General features: G+C 33.2%; 1 protein-coding gene across 6 annotated transcripts in view; it reads left to right on the forward strand.

The window, feature by feature from the left end:
• The window catches only part of LOC143255228 (inactive rhomboid protein 1-like), an 82254-nt gene that overhangs the window by 26916 nt on the left and 33669 nt on the right, over positions 1–21669 (forward strand). For all 6 annotated transcript variants that reach the window (XM_076510559.1, XM_076510560.1, XM_076510562.1 and 3 more), the window contains 5 exons: positions 3720–3848; positions 8991–9139; positions 11153–11234; positions 13404–13543; positions 21093–21204. In XM_076510559.1, coding sequence (XP_076366674.1) covers positions 3720–3848; positions 8991–9139; positions 11153–11234; positions 13404–13543; positions 21093–21204 — 612 coding nt within the window. The remainder of the gene's footprint in view (positions 1–3719; positions 3849–8990; positions 9140–11152; positions 11235–13403; positions 13544–21092; positions 21205–21669) is intronic.

Raw genomic sequence — 21669 nt, forward strand, 5'->3', positions numbered from 1 at the left:
ACACTAAAAATGTATTTCAAATAGATCAGTGGTGCACAAACTTTTTGAGTCGGGAACTACAGTCTTCTCATAACCATTGGAGGCCACAAAAAAGTGAAGATTAAAATCGTCCCACAGTTGTTTCACACAAGATGGACATCACGTTTAAGAACACACAAATAACAATTACATCAAAGAGTTTTCACATTATTCTAAGAAATGTTATAATACGTCAACTGTCACAAAGTCAGTGCGATGGATTGTGCTGCATGTCATCTACAAGCTTAGAAATATCCGGCTTGATGTTTGACATTGAAAGATGCAAGACTGCTTCCATATGATCATCAGTCAGCTGATTGCGAGTGTTGTTTTTGTTCAGTTTCATATGCGAGAAAGCCTGTTTGCAGCAGTACGTGCTGCCAAACATGCTGGTGTGGACAAGTGCGTTCTCTTTCAGATTAGCAAATGTATCAGGCAACGTTTTGTAGGAATCAAGCAAACTGTTTTCTCGGTAAATAACACGCAGTTCATCAGATGCCTGGAGATCAGTAAGTTTGAGCTGATATTCTGCTAACAAGTCATCCACTGACACACTGAACAGATCAGCAAAAAGTTTCATCAACAATCTGCATTGGTCAAAGTCATAAAACCATGAGTTGAAGGATTGAATCAAGGTATCTAGCTTCCCAACATAAACTTGTGCATCAGTGTCCTGATTTTTCTGTAGCTGTGACTGAAAAGTGGGAAAATGCACAAAGTTACCTGATGCTGCTTGCTGCCGGAACAACTGCAACTTTGTCCTGAAAACTGAGATGTGATTTGCAAGCTGACAGACAAGCTGATTTTGCCTTGCAACTTCAAATTCAGATCATTCAAGTGTTGTGTCATGTCGACCAGAAAGATCAAATCAGCTTGCCATGCTGGATAAGTCATGGAAATCACTTCTGTGTCTTTGTTCTCGCTCCTGAGGAATTCTATCACCTCATCAATCAACTCCCAGAATCTTCTGAGCATCTTCCCTCAACTCAGCCAGCATACTTCACAGTGATACACAAGGTCACCATAGTCTGAATCAATTTCTTCAAGAAGACTGACAGTAATTGAGCCCTCGTAATTTGATGAAATTAATGGTTTTCGTCACTAATGCCATCAGTGCCTGAAAACCAAGTTCTTTACTGCACAGGTTCTGTTGGTGAATAATACAGTGCAACTTCACCAACTGTCTGTTCTGCTTTCTTCGATGCTTCACCAACAGTGCTGCCAGCCCGCTACTTTCTCTGGTCGTGGCTGGTGCTCCATCAGTTGTCACACTTACCAGTTTCGTGAAATCCAATGAAACACTATTACACAGTCGTACTGTTTCCTCAAATAGAGCAGTCCCAGTTGTCTGACCCTTCATGGAACCCATGCTGATTAGTTCCTCTGTGATATCAAATGATGACGACACACCACGAACAAAAACGTGTAGCTGTGTTGTTGAACTTACGTCATTCGACTAGTCTGCTGCCAAGGAGAAGTAGACAAAGTTGGCTGCTTTATTTGTAAGTTGCCTTGTCACATCTGCTGAGATGTGTGAAATTCTTTGTTGAACTGTCATATGTTTCAAAGCCACCTTCTGTAGTTTGCGAACTACTTCTGGGCACAACTTTTCCAATGTAATTGAGCTGATATTCTGCTAACAAGTCATCCACTGACACACTGAACAGATCAGCAAAAAGTTTCATCAACAATCTGCATTGGTCAAAGTCATAAAACCATGAGTTGAAGGATTGAATCAAGGTATCTAGCTTCCCAACATAAACTTGTGCATCAGTGTCCTGATTTTTCTGTAGCTGTGACTGAAAAGTGGGAAAATGCACAAAGTTACCTGATGCTGCTTGCTGCCGGAACAACTGCAACTTTGTCCTGAAAACTGAGACGTGATTTGCAAGCTGACAGACAAGCTGATTTTGCCTTGCAACTTCAAATTCAGATCATTCAAGTGTTGTGACATGTCGACCAGAAAGATCAAATCAGCTTGCCATGCTGGATAAGTCATTGCTTGACAAAATCACCATAAGTGAACGGTCGGTCAGATTTCGCTATCATCAGTGAAATATCGTAACTGACCTCACATGCTGCACCTGAATCTGCTGACTGCTTTGAGAAAACGTTCTGCTGGTGATTCAGTGACTGCTGCAGAGATTCAGTTTGAGCTGTTCGTTCATCACTAACAATGTTGTGGAAATCTTTTGTGCTTTGACTCATAATGACGCTTTATATTGGATACCTTTGCCACTGCTACTGTCGAATGACACAGCAGACACGTTCTTCTGTTGTTGAACAAAACAGTATTGCGCAGTCCAATCATCATGAAACTGTTGGTTTTTGTCATCAACTTTTCTTTTACGATTAGCTGCCATTTTTGTTATGAAATAATATCAAAATTGGGCTCGTAAGTAAATCTTGAAGAACAATTGGAACGCGTGACATTTCGTAATTACGGAAATATTACATCATTACGCCAGTGATTAAATGCCTATGCATTAACGAAATTTGGTTATTCTTTATTGCTCGACACAAATATGGAACCATCCAGTATCTAATCTAATGCATATTCTTCTATAGCTCTTAATTGTTGCGCAGGCACGAACTCTCTGTATTTGACTTTCCCGTTGGACATCGTGGTCTGGACTTTGTGCATCACTGAAATAGATACTCACCTGCTTCCAAATTTCCCACCATTTTGTATTTTTCCATTTTCACTGCATCTTACTTTCTTACATAATTTTAATATGGTGATTGTTCAATCATTATACAAGGATGCAGTTAGTTGAGGGTTGTTGTATGCAAAAGTACATCAGTATTATCTGGAAATACATGAGACTAAGTGAGAAACCAAAAGCTAGTGATGAATTATAGTAAAAAATAAAAAAACCTTGTATACAGGGCAGCACTGAATCAGAAAAGATAGATATGAGTAGAGATAAGTATATTTCAGAAATACATTTTCAATGTTGGAAAATGGTAACATCAAATCTAAATATTTTGCACTCTCACTAGGTGTCTCTGTAATGTCAGTTTCGAATATTTTAGATCTATTCTTACAAACTTGATTGATCTTAGTATCAAGTGTCTTGTAGGTAACAAGTAACATTAAAACATTGCTTACATATATATATAAACACAGATGTATACAATTCCTCTGATGGTTTTTTTAGTAAGTTTAGTTGATTATGACTTAATCATTAATGCTTAATGATTAATGCTAGAATTTTTAGCTTCTTCCCATCAGTGAACATATCACAGACAGTTTTTGTGCACTTTATGCTAAGACAAAAGCAAATAATGTATATAAATACAGTTTTGTGAAAACTAATGTATGTGTATCAACATACACACACAAAATATACACGTATATTTTAATGCTTTACCACCTGTAATTGGGGCTTATGTATTGACATTTCAAAACAACTTTATAATTGAAAAATAATTAGCATTATTTTATTTGTCAAAAATCTTTTAAATAAAAATCACATTTGCATTTTTTACTTTCAGTGAGCAACAGTTTACCAAAGAAGAAACTAATATTGTGTAAATAGTAAAATGCATGGCTCTTAAATATAAGAAATATGAATTGTTTTTTATTACTTTTGTGTTCCTTCTAAATCTGGATTATATACTTGATATTTGTTACATACCATTTTTAGTTCATAGTCAATACACAAGAACTCTATGATGTTTTTTTGTTTTTTTTTCAGAGTATAAGAAACAAATTATCAAGTTCCAACTCTCAGAATTCTCGGCCAATGCAGCGACAAGCATCTTATACTACTATTGGGGATGACAGTGTTTTTTTCAGAGATGATCCTGAGATTTTAAGACCAAGGGTAAAACATTTCTTAATTCAAAACTAGTTTTATTTAAAATTTTTAATACCAAAATAAATGTAAACTTTATTATTGCTCATACGTACAGTACTGTGCAAATGTATTAGAAAGTCAAAAATAACATTTCAAGCTATTTTCAAAGAATATTAATTTATTAATCTTCATATTTGGTACAACAGAAACTCATTGAAAGTGCTTGAGTTCTGCAAACAGCAAATATTTTGTGCCCCTCTTTTGCTTTAATAAATGTGCACAGTCTATTGGGCATTATTACAACATATTTAATCAGTGTCCTTTGAGATTTTACTCTAGATGTCTAATACACTCCCATAAAGTATCTTTTAGAAGTGAATTTATGTCAAGTATTTGATCTGTCAAATCCCAGATCTTCTCATAAATATACGTGTATATCTAACATTTGCAGTCCAATTACCTTAGACACCAATGGGGTCCATTACCTTTTAATTCCAACTCTGACTATAGGTAATGGCCTATAGTGATAACTCATAAAATTCCACTCAAAATCCATGAATTCATTTCTGGTTGAAGAGCATAATAGAGTGCCAATCTTCTATTGACACAACTATGATCTGTGCAAATGATTTCTATATGGGTAATACCCTTACCAGCTCCTCCACCTTATCAGTGTGGGATTCTAACTATAACTAGGATAAACTCTATATGTGTTTTGGAAGTTAACATTTTCTTAAGCTGAAAATATATTTCTAATAATACTTATCTTACACTCATCTTCCCTTCCTACCCAGTAAGAACTGATGATCGAGGCTAGGATTGAATCAGTCTCAAAAAAGTGGTAACATTATCTGTATGAGGTACTTGTATACAGTACCAGGATAGAAGGTGATTGATATTGGTGGAGAGTATCACAAGACAATTATTGCCAAGGGCAAGTGTGTGGGGTATAAAATACCAGCAAGCAAGCAAAAAATCAGACCAGTGTTTAGATGTGCAAAGGAAAAAAACCTTGGTAGTCAAGTAAAAACTATAAGTGTGTTAAAAGGTATTACTGGAAACACATTTACAATTAAAGAAATGTCAACATACAGAAACAAGACAGAGATAGAAATGAATACAAAAAAACATACAAAAGTCTCTACACAAATACCCACTAAGTCAATGTTACAAGCTTATGGCAATTACCCATTGCAAGACTTTATAGCATTAGTCAGTTTAAATACTTTTACTTAAATTTGAATTCAACACTAAGTTATATATAAAAGTTTTTCTTGGAAGTATTTGGCTATTTATTTATAGGTTTTTGTATCATTTTAGGTATTCATCCCTACATTGTTTCTGTTATTTATAGATTTATGTATGGTTTTAGGTATTCATCCCTTCCTTGTTTCTGTACTTTTTGCTATTGCCATCTCTACATCATCTTTATTTTTTTCCAAAATTGTTTTTAATTATATATGGAAATTTAGTTCAGATCAATTTTTGAGATGTGTGGAATCTATAATCATCTCGTATTGCCTCTAATAAGGAACTATTATTAATATAATTGTTGTAGAGGAGTTTATACGAACTAGTTTTCAACTGTTTAAAACAATTTTTCTTTGGATATTGATTATTTTTATTTTGAAAAATGTATCTTCAGAAGAAAGAAGTTGTGTTATTGTAATAGAAATTCTAAAGCTCTTTCAACAGGTAAACTGTTCATGGCTTCACTTTTTTTCTACATCCTTCTACTATGATGTCTGGTTCTATAGTAGGAGAGAGTCATTCTAGTTTTTATATCTTTTGTGATCTGTATCACTGTATTCGCTATAAGCAACATAAATACAACAATACATGTTCCAAATATCTAAGACCAAATATTTATTTTGTGACCTGTAATAACAGCCACTCCACAGCTTACTGTATATTGATATTCATAACTTCTTTAACTCCACCTGCTAGTTAAAGATGGTATTTATCCAAGAATCAGTGTCACTAACTTCTAAAGCCATTCGCCTCTCTTCAGTGCCTCGTTTTTCAACTGTTCTTCCAGGACGACTTCTTGGTGACTGAAAAGTGAGCACAGCATTACCATCAATTATATGTAGATAAGCATTCAAAATATTTTGTAATGGTTAACAATTACTTCTCAAATATTAGTCTTATATAACTACTGTTAGCATTGTACAGATCATCTCCTTTTTCAATGTCAAATTAGCAACATTATCCATTCCTTTCAATTTGTGAACTGGAAAAGCATTTGTGGCTGGATTTTAAAAAAACATTTGCTTGTTTCTTATGTAAGATTGTTCATCAGTAGTACTCTCACAACTGAAATAATTCCTTATGAATGACAAACATCATTGCCAGATAAATTCCACACTGCTTTGGAGTTGACTGAGTGTTGGTTGATTTTCAATGGCTTTGTCACAGCTGGTATAAAGTGTACTTTCTAAACCATGGAAAATTCCTATATCAGAGAGTAAAATCCCCCTTTTAAGTATTTCTGAAAATGCAGTGCCAGTTTTCCAAGTTCTCTTATGAAATGACTAATACCTATTCTTCAACCACATAACATTGTCTGTCTGTGATCATTCACTGCAATAATGGGAATAATCTCATTTGACTACAGAAAAATTTTCTACCAGACTAAATAAGTGTATAAATCTACTAAAATTTGAGGCAGCATGCAAAGAAGGGTGAAGTATACTCATTGAAATTGAACGTTGAAGTTGTTTTATTCAACCACAATTAAATAATACAAATTTTTCTAGATGTATATGAACATGTATATAAAATGCCGCATTGTGTTCATTCAGTGTCACTGTGGACAGATTTCTGTTTTTGACTAGTATTACATAATTGCTGTTTTCCATATAGACTGATAAATGTTCTATAACTATTTTGTTCACAGATACTACTGGTCACATGTTCTTTTCGATCGTTTTTTAACATTTTAGTATCATTACCAATTTCTCCACCCCTGAGAATAATTCTGTTTTTCCAATTGCATCCCCTATTGTTTCAGTTTTCTTCTTGGTAGGAATATTTCTTTGTTTTAACCATTTTCAGTCAAAACTAGACTCGTAGTTTAGAAACAGCTGGTCTTGTTAGCAGTTATTTCACAAATTAACAGGGATTAGTGCTATAGCCAGCAAGGGGCACACAAGTCAAGTTAGGGTTGAGGCTGTAAAGTTTACTAAAGGAAATCAAGCTGGTGATGTGACACAACTGCTTTGAAGGAAAGCTAATGTTCAATTGCTTCAGTAGTGTACTGTAATAAGAAATAAGTGGATTATGGTAAGTTATGTTTTTTGTTAATGAACATCACAACTGTACCTTCATTCTCATTACAAATTATTATTGTTTTTCCAGTTTTGTTTTTGAGCAAAGATACACAAATACTGTATCTGTTGAGTATTCACTGTGGGTACTATTGAATGTGTATTAAGTATCATTAGTGTACCAGGAACTCAAAGTACTTTAGACCATAATATATATTAATATGTGGTGAAGCTTTTTAAAAATACAAAAATTAAAGTCTTGTATGGTAGGAAGAAGAAATTTACTATACATGGATTATTAGAAACACAATTTATCAGAAAAAATGTTTAAAGCTTTCTCTGTTTATACACATGCATAAGAGAAAGTAAGACAGTATACATAAATGTGCCTGCAAGTCTTCTCAGAAAAATTTAAGTGTTGTAGTTCTTAAACACTAAAACCTGCAATCAAACTGAGAAGTAGTGTTTTTGAAAGCATCTGAAGATATATAACATGAGATAAGTAGTCTGATATTTTCCTCTGGTGCATGAGATTTTTAAATGTGAAGAATGGGCCTGAAATGGTTCTACAACATTTAATGGGGTCAGTTATTGTTTTTATAATGTGCACTCTTGAAAAGTATATGCAATGGTTTTAATTAACTCTTGAGCAAAATGACTCCTTTCTTTATGATTTTTAGAAACAAAAGTTAAAAGAAACAAATCGCATATAACCATGAAATTTATTACCATTTTACTTCCCTTTATTGTTCTGTTGACTTTATGAATAGCTTTCAATGATTTGTGAAAATATCAAAATACAAAAAAAAAAACAATTTCCCAATCAAAATATTGAAACTTTTACTCACACTTTAATTTTTGTTGCATGTGGATTGAGTTGCAACCAGTCTGTACACAATCTCTTATTTCCAAACTACATCTAATAAAATGCTTGTAGATTTGACAAGTTGTCAGCACTGTATGACATTTAGAGTTGCATGCATAATATTACAGTAAATTTGGTAATAGTAATTTGTTTTATATCTATCATTTATGACTTGAAGCAAGTACAACTATGAAAGAAATCACCATGTTCAATTCAAATTTTAAAATTTAAATTTTTTATTGCAAATGTTCTTTCAAGTATCTTACTAAAATGAATAGAGAAATAAGGTTAGTTACTGTAATGTTTAGAAATCGTGTCCTGATGAGAGATTAATCCCTGGATCACCATATTGCAATAATAACAGGTAACTCTCATCTCATTTGTTGCATTCATTAAATTAAGGCTTACTCTTCAATTTATTGCACATATGACATCTATCCCCTGATGAGACAGCAGTGAGGTTATTAACTGACAGCACTTAAATTTGGGATTTGATTCCTTGATGGACTTGCAACTAAATGCTGAGGTTCAATCCTGTGTGGGGAACACAGTTGATAGAGCAATGAGTCTTTGCTCTAAAACAAACAATACATTTTCCTCAAGTTGTCAGTACACAACAACACATCTTCCAGTCAACAATACATCTGTGGTATACAAAGCCAACTACTGAAGCAAGGCTTGAACACAAATAGTTTGGTTTATTATCCTTCCAGGTAGCACATGGTTATTAGATAACTTGCTGGTACAAGACTAACAGGATACAAAATAAATCTTCCCTTTCTATGGCTTAAACCAAGACCCTCAGCTATTACTAGAATCTTGATATTAGTACCATAGCAACTGAGCTACCAGGACTTCATTTTCAGATATATAGCTTATTTACTTTTAATTGAATCTTCAAACCATTATGTTTTTATAACATTCACGACTGGTCAACATATTTACTATAAATTCCTTTTAAGTGTGGAACACAATGTATAACAATACTTGGAAATTATGATAAAATAGGTTCATATTTTCTTTTTCCTCTTCCAGAGAGTTTCTCAAAGTGCAGATGTTGTCGAGGAATGTTTTTTTGAGAAATTCCTACCAACTTCTGAGGTAATTACTGATTTAGAGCCTTCTTCTATCAGAGAATCTGTAAAACCTCTGGAAGCAGGAGAGGGCCAAATTGATAAACCAAGGTGAGATATAAAACTAATAGGTCATTTGTATATAAGAAACTATTCATTGCACAAAAATCTACTGCAGATTGCTGTTTAACAAAAGAATTGGCATGTACTAACCATGTGATCATTCTTCACCACTCATGTGGCACCATCAATACTGGTGCAACTAACTCCCAGTACTTACCCAGAACTTTTTTTATCATGTATTGATCATGTTATCATTTATTACCAATCATGTAGTGCCATCTATACCGGTGCAGCTAACTCCCTCTTCTGTTTTAGAACAAATCTCAATTTCTCAATTGGCATTGCAGTTTCTAAATGTGTGATTTTACTACTTTTCATGTGACTACGAAAAATAGATTGTGTTTGATCACATATTTCTCTCAATATTTTCCTTAAATTTTAACTTTGTGTGTGACTTCCATTGTTTGTTTCAGAAATATTTGTTTTCTGAATTTCTCTTTGTTCATAGTGACTTTGATATTCAGAATTTGTGGTTTTAATATAAACAAAGCTGAATTCAGAAAGCAATTTTTTTCATTTCGTTTCATATTTATGAAACAAACAAGTAAAAATAATGGAAATGAATTTGGAATACCAGTATAGATAGCACAACATGATTGGTGGATAATAAGCCTTATGTGTTCAGAATTAACATGGAGTATATTGATGAGTATGAAATACTGGTGCACTAAACAAACTTTCAGCAATGTTTATAAGACAGACCAGAATTGAGATAACTCTGGGTGAGAAGAGGTAAGTACTTATTGGAAATACATTATCAGTGTAAGAAAATGTTAACTTTTAGTTTTGCCACCAACTTAATATTTGATTTTATATATATTTATGCATTAGTGGAATCACACAAACTAGATGTAATACCACTTTAATTTTTTAAAGTATAATTATTTGATGATGTGTATTTATATTTTTTGGCTAATGTAAATATGCATTTATTTAATTTTGAACAAAGTTACTTGAGGTCTCTTCACTGGACTTCCCTAATTTTGAAGTGTTAAAGGAAAGACAGCTGGTCAACACTACTTACTGCCAATTCTTGGGCAACTTTTTACCAATAAATAGTGGAATTAACTGTAACATTATAAAGCTCTCATGGCTGAAAAGGTGAACATATTCAACAAGATTTGAGCTTATGACCTGCACATTGTGTATCAAGTTCTCTGACAACCTCACCATTCATGTATCTTTCAGATAATTTATGATCAATGGTGAAAACAATCAAATTTTAAACATATCTATTATTTTTATTCTTTTAATATTATAATCATTTTCTGTATCGTTGATTTACATTTAAATGTTATTTTGATAAATTCTTGGATGTATTTGATGATAAACCAATGTGCAGTTATCTGGTTTTCATTGTTACAAGTGATATGTGAACTTGTTACTCTAGTCATTTGTTACAGGTGGAAAGAAAGAGATGAGACATTATTTGAAGCTAAAGTTGTGGAGAAATACAGATAAAAGGCCAACTGTATGATGGTAGAACTGTTAAACTGAAGAAATTAAATAAACAAAAACTGTTTATCAGTTTAAGCTTTAATAAATGAAGCAACTACAAGCTTTTAAAAAAAATTAAAGCCTTGAAATTATAAAATAAATGTCATGTTAAGAAATACATTGAGAACCTTTACTGATAAAGGAGTTACATCATATCTTTTCATAGTTGAAGTTTTATTTACTAACCTGTATATATTTTATCATTTATATGTTACAGAAATGTTTTGCACTTTTACAATGGCAATCTTGATTACTTAAATAGGATTAAAGATAAACTGTTTTATCCTCATATAAACCTAATGATAGTTTGTTTAAATTTTGATTTTGTGTTCCCCTTCCTCTGTTATGCAACAAATCAATTAATGTGACAGCTTTTTTTTTTTATTTAATGTATTTTATGTCGCACATGTTGATACCTAAAAGTTTATAATGTCAAACATCATAATTATAACCCAGTTTTGTAACAGAATTATGGTAATGATAATATTTATTTTTAATTCTTAGTGAGGTGTCTCAGGGCTGGTACAGTTCATCTGTTGGAACTGAATCTATCTCACCAGGGCCTATGCAACAGCTATGGAAAGAGGTATTATTGTGAAGTTTAAAGTTTTAGATGGCAACAAACAGTTGTAAAAACAAAACTAATATACAAAAACTTTCCTAGATATTATTATAATTAATGTAATTACCTCCATGTTTCTTATTACCATTGTAAAACTTCACATAGACTGAAATTTAGTTAAACATTATCAGGTTTTATCATATTATTAAGATAATGTGTAAGCTTTTGTAAGTTTATCTTCTGCCATTGTTTTGTAAGATTAGCTGTTTTATTAACAAATTCTTATTAATAGCACATTGTTAGCCTGATATGATCAAGTAAAGCTATTAAGATGCAAAAGAATGACATCTAAAATTAACTGTGATGTTGCTGTTGTTGTATTTTTGACATTACTGATATATCTTACTGGTCAATTTTTGTGGTATCTGTGCCCTTCACAAGTTTTGAGTCTGTGTTATTGCTTTAGGATGCGTTTACTATTACGTAAAAGCAAAGATTGGAATAAGTAACATGAAAGTCAGAACAATGCATATGTAAGTGCTTCTTCTCATGTGCACCGTTGAAAACTGAAGTTAATCCTTTATTGTTGTTCTTTTCTTTAATGGGCACATTCTCCCTAGATAATACGTTTAATTTCTTTATGAATGATTGAACAAAGTGAATTAACTCTTCATGTCTTTGTTGTGGCAGTGTTACTAAGACTATCTACCACCATCACTAACTTTAAACTGCTGGTTAGAGAGAAGGCAACTGGCTGTGAGCATTTTCTGCCAACTGTTGTTTGTTTTTTTTCTTTTTGAAGATCTCATGTCCTGATTTGAGGAGCACTGGTCACTAACCACCCAGTGATATTGTTTATCCAGTATTTAATTGTGAATGAAGCAAATTATGAAACAACTGATAGTTGTTCGTAATGATTCTGTATGAATTTTTGTTGTTTAACTGGGCAATTATTACTGTAAGCAGTTATGTCAAGAAGTAAAGATCAAAATGAAATAGAGAATGTTCTAGAAAGTTCATAGGTTAATTTTTACTTTAGTCATAATAAAAAAAACAACTAATTGCAGAATTGTTATTATATCTTCACAAAAACACTAAGAAACCTGTATGAGAGTTTTAATCCTCGATCAGTCTATCTGGGTATTTAATAACCTAGAATTAATGAACAATATGTGGGAACTAAAGAATCTGGTTACCACAGTAGCTGTTTTTTTTTTTTTTTTTTTGCTTTTCCTGAAATTTATGAAATATTTCTATGATGGTAATTATATCCAAAGAACTACTAGTAACTCTATTCAGTTGTGTGTAAGTTTGTAAATTTTAAGGATATATAAGGGTTAATTAAACTTGTTATGAAATATTAATATTATATCTATTGTATTTTGTATACTATATTTATTATCTAGTCCCACATGTATTTAAAAAAAAAGATAATAGTATTTCAACCATGTTCATCATATGCATCACCAACAATATTTTTTGCTTAATTCAGAGCTCGTCAGACCATCTGAAGCACAAAAAAACATAGTGATGGTCAGAACATAATTTTTGCAAGCCATTTCTTACAACACAATTGTTTTAGTCTAAAAACTTTTTCAAGTTGATGAAGCATGAATATAATTAATCATAAATCTCACAAGATGTTAGTATTAGGCTTATAATATTAAAATTTTAGCACTACATAAAACTCAAACCAAATAGAAAATACAATAAAAAGGCCTTTGTTACCCAACCATACATAATCAAAACTGGTGTAATCTCCTTTCTTATTTTATCTTTTTGTTGTACTTACTTTTATTTGCTATTTTAACTCTGAATTCTTTAGGTTTATATGTGGTTTGATTCTTTATGTTGTGTTATTTCATTGTCTTCCAATAATTAACTGTAGACTAAATTTGTAGTTTGGTTCAGGACTTTAAGGATACAAACATCTGAGTCTAGCCTGTTCATTTGTTGTTGCACAGCATAGTCTCAGCTGTGTAATTGTACAATTGAAGAGATGTACTATATTAAACATTATCTGAATGTTATTTTAAAGTTATAAACCATTTATAGTTCTTTTTCATTAATTTTTGTTTCTGAATGTTTTGTCTTCATGCATGTTTGGATTGAACATTAAAGATTTTGTTATATATATTAGTTTTTACTTTCTTTCAAATGATGTATCTTATTAGGTACAGGTTTTTGTTGCAGATTGTAAGTAAGACACATGATAATTCAGATAGAAGACAGTATGGAATGGGAGTAGTTGGAAAATTTTTCAAAAGAAGCTTTCGAACGGATCATAGCATTTCAGGTGGTAAAGGGCATGGTGAAAACATAGAAGATAGTAGGTATGTGTGCTTATAGTTCTTGATTATTTGGAACTTTCCTCATTTATTTGGCTTCACTTCTTTATAGAACTTCCTGTTGGCATTATCTTTCTGTGAAACAGGTAGGAGATGATGGCAATCTTGAGAACTGGCATCATGGCAATCAAATTTTCAAACTGAGAAATATGATAAATTTGTGTTTGGTATATAGTTTATTCTGACTTGTATACCGAATCATAGAATATTAAGAACATTAACATGCCTCACTTATCATAAGTTTCAATGTAACTGCTTGTTTTAACATTTTGTTATGTAATGAAAATAAATTTCATAAAATTCTATAATGTATCAATTCTGAATCAGTCTGTGGTTACCAGTCATTGAGTACTAACCCTTCAAGTTAATGTCATAAATTTACAGTATGTTTGTCAATAAAGCACTTTATATTTTCTGTTATGTGTTATTTAAAAAAAATAGGAGGATAAATTAAAGTAACTGTTTAAATTACTTTTCTTTCACACACATAGTCATTTAAGTTTGAAGGGAAATTCTTATTAATCTCTAAAAAGAAATGGAACATACCTGGTAAAATTATTAAGTCAGATATTAAAAGGCTTTTCTTTTAAGTGTGAAAACTACGTTTGGATTATTTTATGTGTTTCTTTCTCTGAGTGAACATTGTTTCTGTCTACAAAGACATTTAACACTCCTACGAAAAGTGGGGCCTAATAGGCCCCAGAGCAACTTAAAAGGTTATTAATATTAACTAATAATTTTGTATTTAAATGAAATTGCCATTTAAATCCATTAATGAATGGATTAACGAGATTCCCACTGTCCCTATCTACTATATAGCGAAACCACAGCCAGGGGAACGGGCTTGAAGAAATCAGGACTAGAAACATCTTTTCGTAGGAGTGTTAAATAAATTAAATACTCTGTTAATTTTGAAGTTATTTCTTGGATTGGTATAGACTCTCTTATAAAAACTATATTTTAACATTTTTACAAAATATTAGGTTGTCCTGAAATAAATATTGTTTTTGAACTGAGAAGTTTTGAAAAGTATAAATCAGTGTTGTAAATTATGTTTTAATCAAAGTAAGCACCGTTTTCTTCAACATGCTTTTGCTAACATGTAACAATGCTGTTTATGTCCCTGATGTAGAAATCAGAGTTATAGAAATCTATAAGGGAAAGGTCTGAGGAATAAGGTGGATGAGGCAGAACCTTGATTCCCAAGTTGATTTGCTTGTCTAGCTTTTCAGCAAGCTCACATACTGTTATGTGAGGATTTGTCTCAACTGCTTCCCTTAATGTGTTTCCATCTAAAGATTTCACAAGTTTCATTCCCACATCAAAACCTTTGGAACCAACACTGAACTGTACATTCAATAACAGATCCATGACTGAATGCCTAGTTGATGTTCCATGTAGTTTTGGTAGCTTTTCCTTCTAAGTGTGAAGTTATAGAGCAAAATCAGATGAAAGTTCTTCTTGCCACTACTGCCTGGGGGGTTGCAAAACTTACTCTGAATCGAGTTGAAACAGCAGACAATTAAGACATCTTGTAAGCAACAAGCATTGTATTAAACCAACCAATGATAAGTTACTCAATATTCAGCTTCTAAATGTCATTGTGAGAATTCTGACATTTATTTCTGGACAATCTAATATTTCTATGCCAATTAAATCTTGTATCACAAGAAATATCACAGTTTCTATTATTTTTCCATTCTGCAGAACTGTTTAGTCTATGATATGCTACAAATGCATTGACTTATCTCTAATTATTGTGAATGCAATTTCAGTGGTTCCCCTAAATTTAATATTTCAGACTCTTTTCTCAACTCCTTAGAGGACACATGTTTGTCACTCAAGTGTAGTGATAATTATAGAAGAAAGGATTGATGATCCACATATTGTATTTAGCTACACACTCTCTTATCATTTTACAAAGCTAGCTTTTGTCTTGCATTTATATTTGGAATTGAAGCAAATAACACACAAATGTTAGTCTATTCTGTCCTTTATATGTGTAATAGGGACATGGATTGATTACCAGATAGAAAAATGTCTTAGTTGTATGGCATGCAACTTTAAGTATTAATTAAATTATTACATACAACACTGGTACTCAATGAAACTTGATTTTAATAATGTCTGATAGTACTAAATAATTTGGTTTTATGGAGAGATATTTTTAGGATTCTGTTAAAAATAGTCTTTAAAAATTTGTTATAGAAATTTCTCTGTTATAATTCCAATTTTCTCATTTCCTTTCACACAAAAATATCTTAATCTTTTTTTGCTCTCTAAACATTGCATCAATTTATGTATCCCATCAATTTTGTGCCATTTTGGAGCATCATGTTTTGTAACTAATCTTCACCAATAATATCGAGCCACCAATAATGGTGCAATTAGCTCCCTCTTCTATTCCCACTCAGTCCTCTCTTTCTTGATTGACACTACAATATTTAAACATGTTTTCTGAGTATGATTAACTTCTGGTTGTGTCTTGATGCAATTTCAAAAGCCCCCCAGTGGCTCAGTAGTATGTCTGCGAACTTAAAACGCTAAAAACCAGGTTTCGATACCCATGGTGGGCAGAGCACAGATAGCCCATTGTGTAGCTTTGTGCTTAATTCAAAACAACAACAGCAATTTTAAAAAACAAAATTGTTCTTCATTTATTAGTGTTTAAATTTTTCTTTTTCTTAATTCTAAGTGTAAATAGTATGGATTTGAGGTTCAGAGTATTAGAAACAGAAATTTCCATAGCAAGACTGTGGTACGACACTAATCTGCAGAGGAATTAAAGGCTTTAATTTACATGGACCTCGAATCATATATTTGGCAAGCAATTTCTTCTCCTTTTTAACTTGAACTTGTGTCTGATGAAATTCCTCACGGTGAAAACATTTGGACTGTATTTTGGGTTTTTTTCTTGCACCTTCTTATTTTGGTCAGTCACAATCTATACTTTTTCAGAAGATTTCATCACCTATCCTTTTTTACAACTGGTTGGTTAATCAGTTAAATAGTATTTTGTGACCCAGCATGGCCAGTTTGTTAGGGCTCTCGACTCACAATCTAAGTATCACAGATTCAAGTCCTTCCATCAAATATGTTTGCTCTGATGAGTGGTGATGTCAAGCTGCCTTCTCTCTAGACTGTCACTGCTAAATTCAGGACAGTGTGCACATATAGCTTGCATGTTTCTCCTGTCACATTTGATGCCTACCCTTCCTTACTGGGTAACATTTCATCCTATGATTGTTATACGTTTTCCTTCTTTTCCCTGACTTAGAAGTTCAAACTTGGAGAATGTCTGACCAACTTCAGTTGGGTGTTGGACCACTATGCTTTGGTGAATTATTATGCTCCAGATTCATTTTTGGATTCTCAAAAACTGAATTTGCTGCTAAGCCGATGGAGCTTGAATCCAGAGGCTTCAGTTCATTTTACTCAGGTTCAGCTCTCCTGGAATTGATTTTCCCTCTTCCCCCATATAACATTACTTGTTTTTCCTCCAGTTGTTGTTTGAATCTATTTGTCGCTTCCTTAACTTTTCCCCTCAGTGTGGATTCCCGTACTTGGTGAGGGCACCTCCCAGGGAAGGATTTGTTTTTTCACTTTAACTCCTGTTGGATCAACATCCACTCAAGTGTATGCCGTGAATGGGAGGAGAGAATCTTGTTGGTTGAGGGGTCCAACCTTAACACACCACTATGGCCTTGAATTTCTGTAGACAGGCAACCTTGGGGTGGACCCCTACGGTCAATCAGCTAGTCCACATGGGCGAGGGTAAACCAAGTACCAGTGTTGGATGTTCTCAAATGGGTGTTGTGGACATTGTATCTGATGCTTGTGTTTGGGGTATAGTGCTCATGAAACCCTGATGTTGCTGCAGTATCCTTGTTTGGTATTGTAGTGCATCCCCTCATAGAGCTCCATGGTGAATGGGGTCACTGGGCACTGAAACATTCAGTTTTTATTTATTATGGATCCTCCAAATAAAAACGTAAATAAAATAGTGAAAAAACAGTCCATAAGAAAACGACCACATCTTGAAAATTCTGAGCAACAATCTTCAACACCTGTAACACGTATACCTCATTTTCTTATATTACATTCTCTTTCAGACAAACCATTAAGGCAGATGTCTCCCTTTTTCATTTAGAAAGGACTGGAGGGACTTGCTGGGTCTCCAAAGTCAGTAAGGAAGCTCCACTCTGGTGGCATATTGGTGGAAACATCCACATCTCTACACAGTGAACTCCTCTTGTGTGTAAAGGTGATTAGGGATATTCCTATTGAAGTTACAACTCATACTATTTTGAATTAACCACGAGGGGATAGTTGAGAGGGATTTGAAGAACGTCAATGAGTCAGAGATTTGCTGGTTTCTCCACCCAAGGTGTTTCTGCAGTGTGGCATATCTCCATTTGCAAAGATGGAATTATGATGTTGACCAGTGTCATATTTTCTGACATTTACATCACCATGTTCACCTACCACCATCAAGGCAGGTTATCTTAATTGTCCACCTTGGAAATCTTTTTAGTTTTTTAAATGCCATTAATCTTTTTAATGCTACTTAAGTTTTTAATTTATACATTAGACCTTTTTAATGCAATTCCCTTTTAAGAATCAAAGTACATCTAGTTCGATTTGAAATTAGAAAATGGCCATAACATCAAGTAGCTCAAAACCAGGACCGGAAAGGCTAACTTCAGGTGACTAATGCTGCTGTTTGAACTACCTGTTAGTCATCCTGGCAAGTTATAATAATTAAAATTTTGCTACAAGTCTTTTAAAACTTTTATTACTTTACTTTCTGAAAATGGTCGTAACATCAAATAACTTGGAACCAGGACTGGAAAGGCCAACTTCAGGTGACTAACGATGGTTTTTGAACTTACCTGTTAGTCTTCCTGGTGAGTTGTGATAATTACAATTTTGCTACAGAAAGTCCTTTACAACTTCTATTACTGTAGGTTTTCTCTTACCACTGTAGACTAGATGTAAAATTGGTTTTGATGCTATTTATGTTTTCTTTTAACTTTGTTTTGTCTTCCCTTAATTTTCTTTTATAAATTTTACTAATTTTACTTTAATTTTAACTTTTTACCAGATGTTTGGTGCAGGTAGCCTAGTTGCTTTGTGTCATAAAATACCAAACCAATCAACCAACCCACACTGTTATCCTTCCTTCTGAGATCAAAACTGACTTAATTTGGTGGCTTGACAGAGACTAAATCACAGTGGACATTTTACTTCCTCTACCCTGTTGTGAGTAATAACTGCTCATGGACACATCTTTAGAAATTTGGGGTACTTCCATATTTTCTCAAATTTCTGGGTGAGGAGTCTGCCCCCTATATCAACATTCTTGGACTTATGGCAGTTTTTTTTTAGTTTCCTTCCTCTATTCCTTCCTCTACTATAAAGAAGAATGGTTATGGTCCACTCTGCAACTCCACTGTCATCAGTTATATCACAAAGCAAGGACATATCAAATTCAAGTCTCTTTGTTTTCAGACCCTGGTTTTTTTTTCCTGGACCCACAACAACATTATAGTTTTAGTTTTCCATGTTCCTGGCATTCTGAATCTGGTAACAAATTCATTATCTTGTCTCAACAAGATTCCTTTCTTGGAGTGGTCTCTCAATCCTTGGGTCTTTCCATGGATGTGTTCTCAAGTGGGAACTACTCATAGCAATGCCTTTGCCAATAACTGGAATATCATTTGCATTGACTCTGGGAGGTGGATGTGTTTAGTGAAGTTTAGAGAGGTCTTGACATCCATGCTTAACTTTCAATTTGACTCCTCTAATTCTCTCCTAAATCAAAACCTTACCATTTCAGGTCTATTTGTGACCCCGTATTGGTTGACACAGTCATGGTTCAGTCTCCTCTGATTTTTACTTGTACAACCTCCTCAGTCCTTACCTCTGTTTTGATCTTACTCCATCAACCTCAGTAGGACATTGTTGATTCAGAAGTCATCAAGTTCCATCTTCATGCATGGAATTTTTCAGGTCCACTGTCTCAGCTCAGGAACTGACTCCTCATGTTGCATTTTACTTTATCTGATCCATCAAACTTTCTTCTATGGCTGTTTCCCAAAGTTGATGATTTACCTTTTACCTTTGGTCTATTCAACATGACTTCCATCTTTACCACCTTTCATAATTCTCATCTGGCTGTGTGACAAAAGCTTGTCTGGTTCAACTTTGTCAGCTTGGACAGCTTTGTCAAACATGTTCAGTTTCTCCAGGTTTTGTAAGGTTTTATCTTCCCCTTTTATTTCCCTCCTTTTCAGTTCTTTTGACCCATGCATCTTTTATGTACTTTGGTTTTGCTTGATTGGGATCTCAGTATTGTCTTTTATGCCCTTTCTCATCCTCACTTTGAACCTTTCAAGATTGTGGGATGTTCTTTCCCTGCTCCTGTGGTTGAGTTTGCAGGACTCCAGTTGCCTCATAATGCTGCCTAACAGGACTTGTGTACGCTATTCCTATAATTGAGCAAGTGTTCCATGTCTTTCTCGTTTTTCAAGATGCAGGATGCCTCTTCCATGCATTTATGGTTAAGTGATGTACTATTTCTGCTTAAGTGATGTACTATTTCTGCTTATAATATCAGTTCCATGTATTACCCAGTTCTTATGTTTGAACTGAGGCAATAATACAATCCCATAATTCTGGGTTTTGTTTGTTCTACATCTTGATTCTTCAGTCTTGTGAATTTGTCTCGTTATAACTGAAAACTAATTTCCCTTTTGTAATTCAGATTGCTTGACTTGTGACACTGTTTATTTATGGTTGGGATTGAAAAATATATAAAACATGATTCACGTGCCCTAGACACTATGTTAATGTTACCATTTATTACGTTATATTACAAAATGTTTGTTTTTTATCATTAACCTCCTGATGCTTAGGACAAGTTATGGAACCTTGTCTGTCTAGTTTAAATTGTAAATGAACATGACTAATTCTGTTGTATTTTATTGTAGATTGCACCTCTAAGAACAAATTGCCCTTGTGCACATACTTTTTTTTACCCATATAAAGAACAAAGAAGCATTGCAGTACCACTTAAGTGTTGCTTTGTTTTCATATTTGAATACACGTGTTAATTCTGGATGGTTGATTTCTGCTGTTTCAAGTTAGATGGTGTAGTACTGTTGGTAGAAAGTAATTACGTGATATGTGTGTGTTCAGAAGTAGCATGAAGTTAATGGGGTATATAGAATGATGTGTTGATGTGAAAATATGTTTAGTAATGTTTAGAGGGCACAAGAATATTGAAATCACTTTGTGTGATGGAAGCTAAGTTTATTGTTATGTTATTGGTAATGTATTTCTAAGCCCTGTGACAAATTAATAAATGTTAAAATCTGTTCTGGAAATATTAAATGATGTTTTTGTGTGAATTTCTTTAACAGACCTGGAAGATTTGCAGTCTTGTTGAAAAAAACAACTAATGTTGAATTTTTTTTTTCATAACTTGTAATATAATTATAAACACTAATGTACACTACATCTCTCTTTGCAGGCCTTATTTTACTTACTGGATTACAACTGTACAAATTCTAATAAGCATAATCTCCTTAGCTGTTTATGGTTTTGGACCAATAGGTTTTCATAAAACGCAGCGATCTAGTCAGGTATGTGACTTGTCTTGTAAGATGCAGCAATATAATCAGGTATGTAACACTTGTATACAATATATCTTTCTTTACAGGACTTATTTTACTTACTGGATTACAACTGTACAAATTCTTATAAGCATAATCTCCTTAGCTATTTATGGTTTTGTACCAGTAAGTTTTCATAAAATGCAGCAATTTAGGTAAGTGTGTAACTCGTTTTGTAAGACATGACAATATAAAATGCAGTGATCTAGTCATGTACGTAACTCTTAACAATGCTGGTTGTTTCTATGTGCTGTTGTTTCTTTTCTGATATCAGAAATGTGCAAATTGTATGATTTTTATCAGTTTTTAAAGTATGTAATCTGGAAATACCTTTTGAAAATGATCATATACACAAGTTTAAAGAGTTCTAACAGACTTTTTCAGCTCCTTTTGCTGAGAAGTTTAACAGTTCAAACTTTCAAAATACTATTATGA

The sequence above is a fragment of the Tachypleus tridentatus genome, chromosome 7 (genome assembly GCF_004210375.1).
Source record: "Tachypleus tridentatus isolate NWPU-2018 chromosome 7, ASM421037v1, whole genome shotgun sequence".
Taxonomy (NCBI): Eukaryota; Metazoa; Arthropoda; class Merostomata; order Xiphosura; family Limulidae; genus Tachypleus; species Tachypleus tridentatus.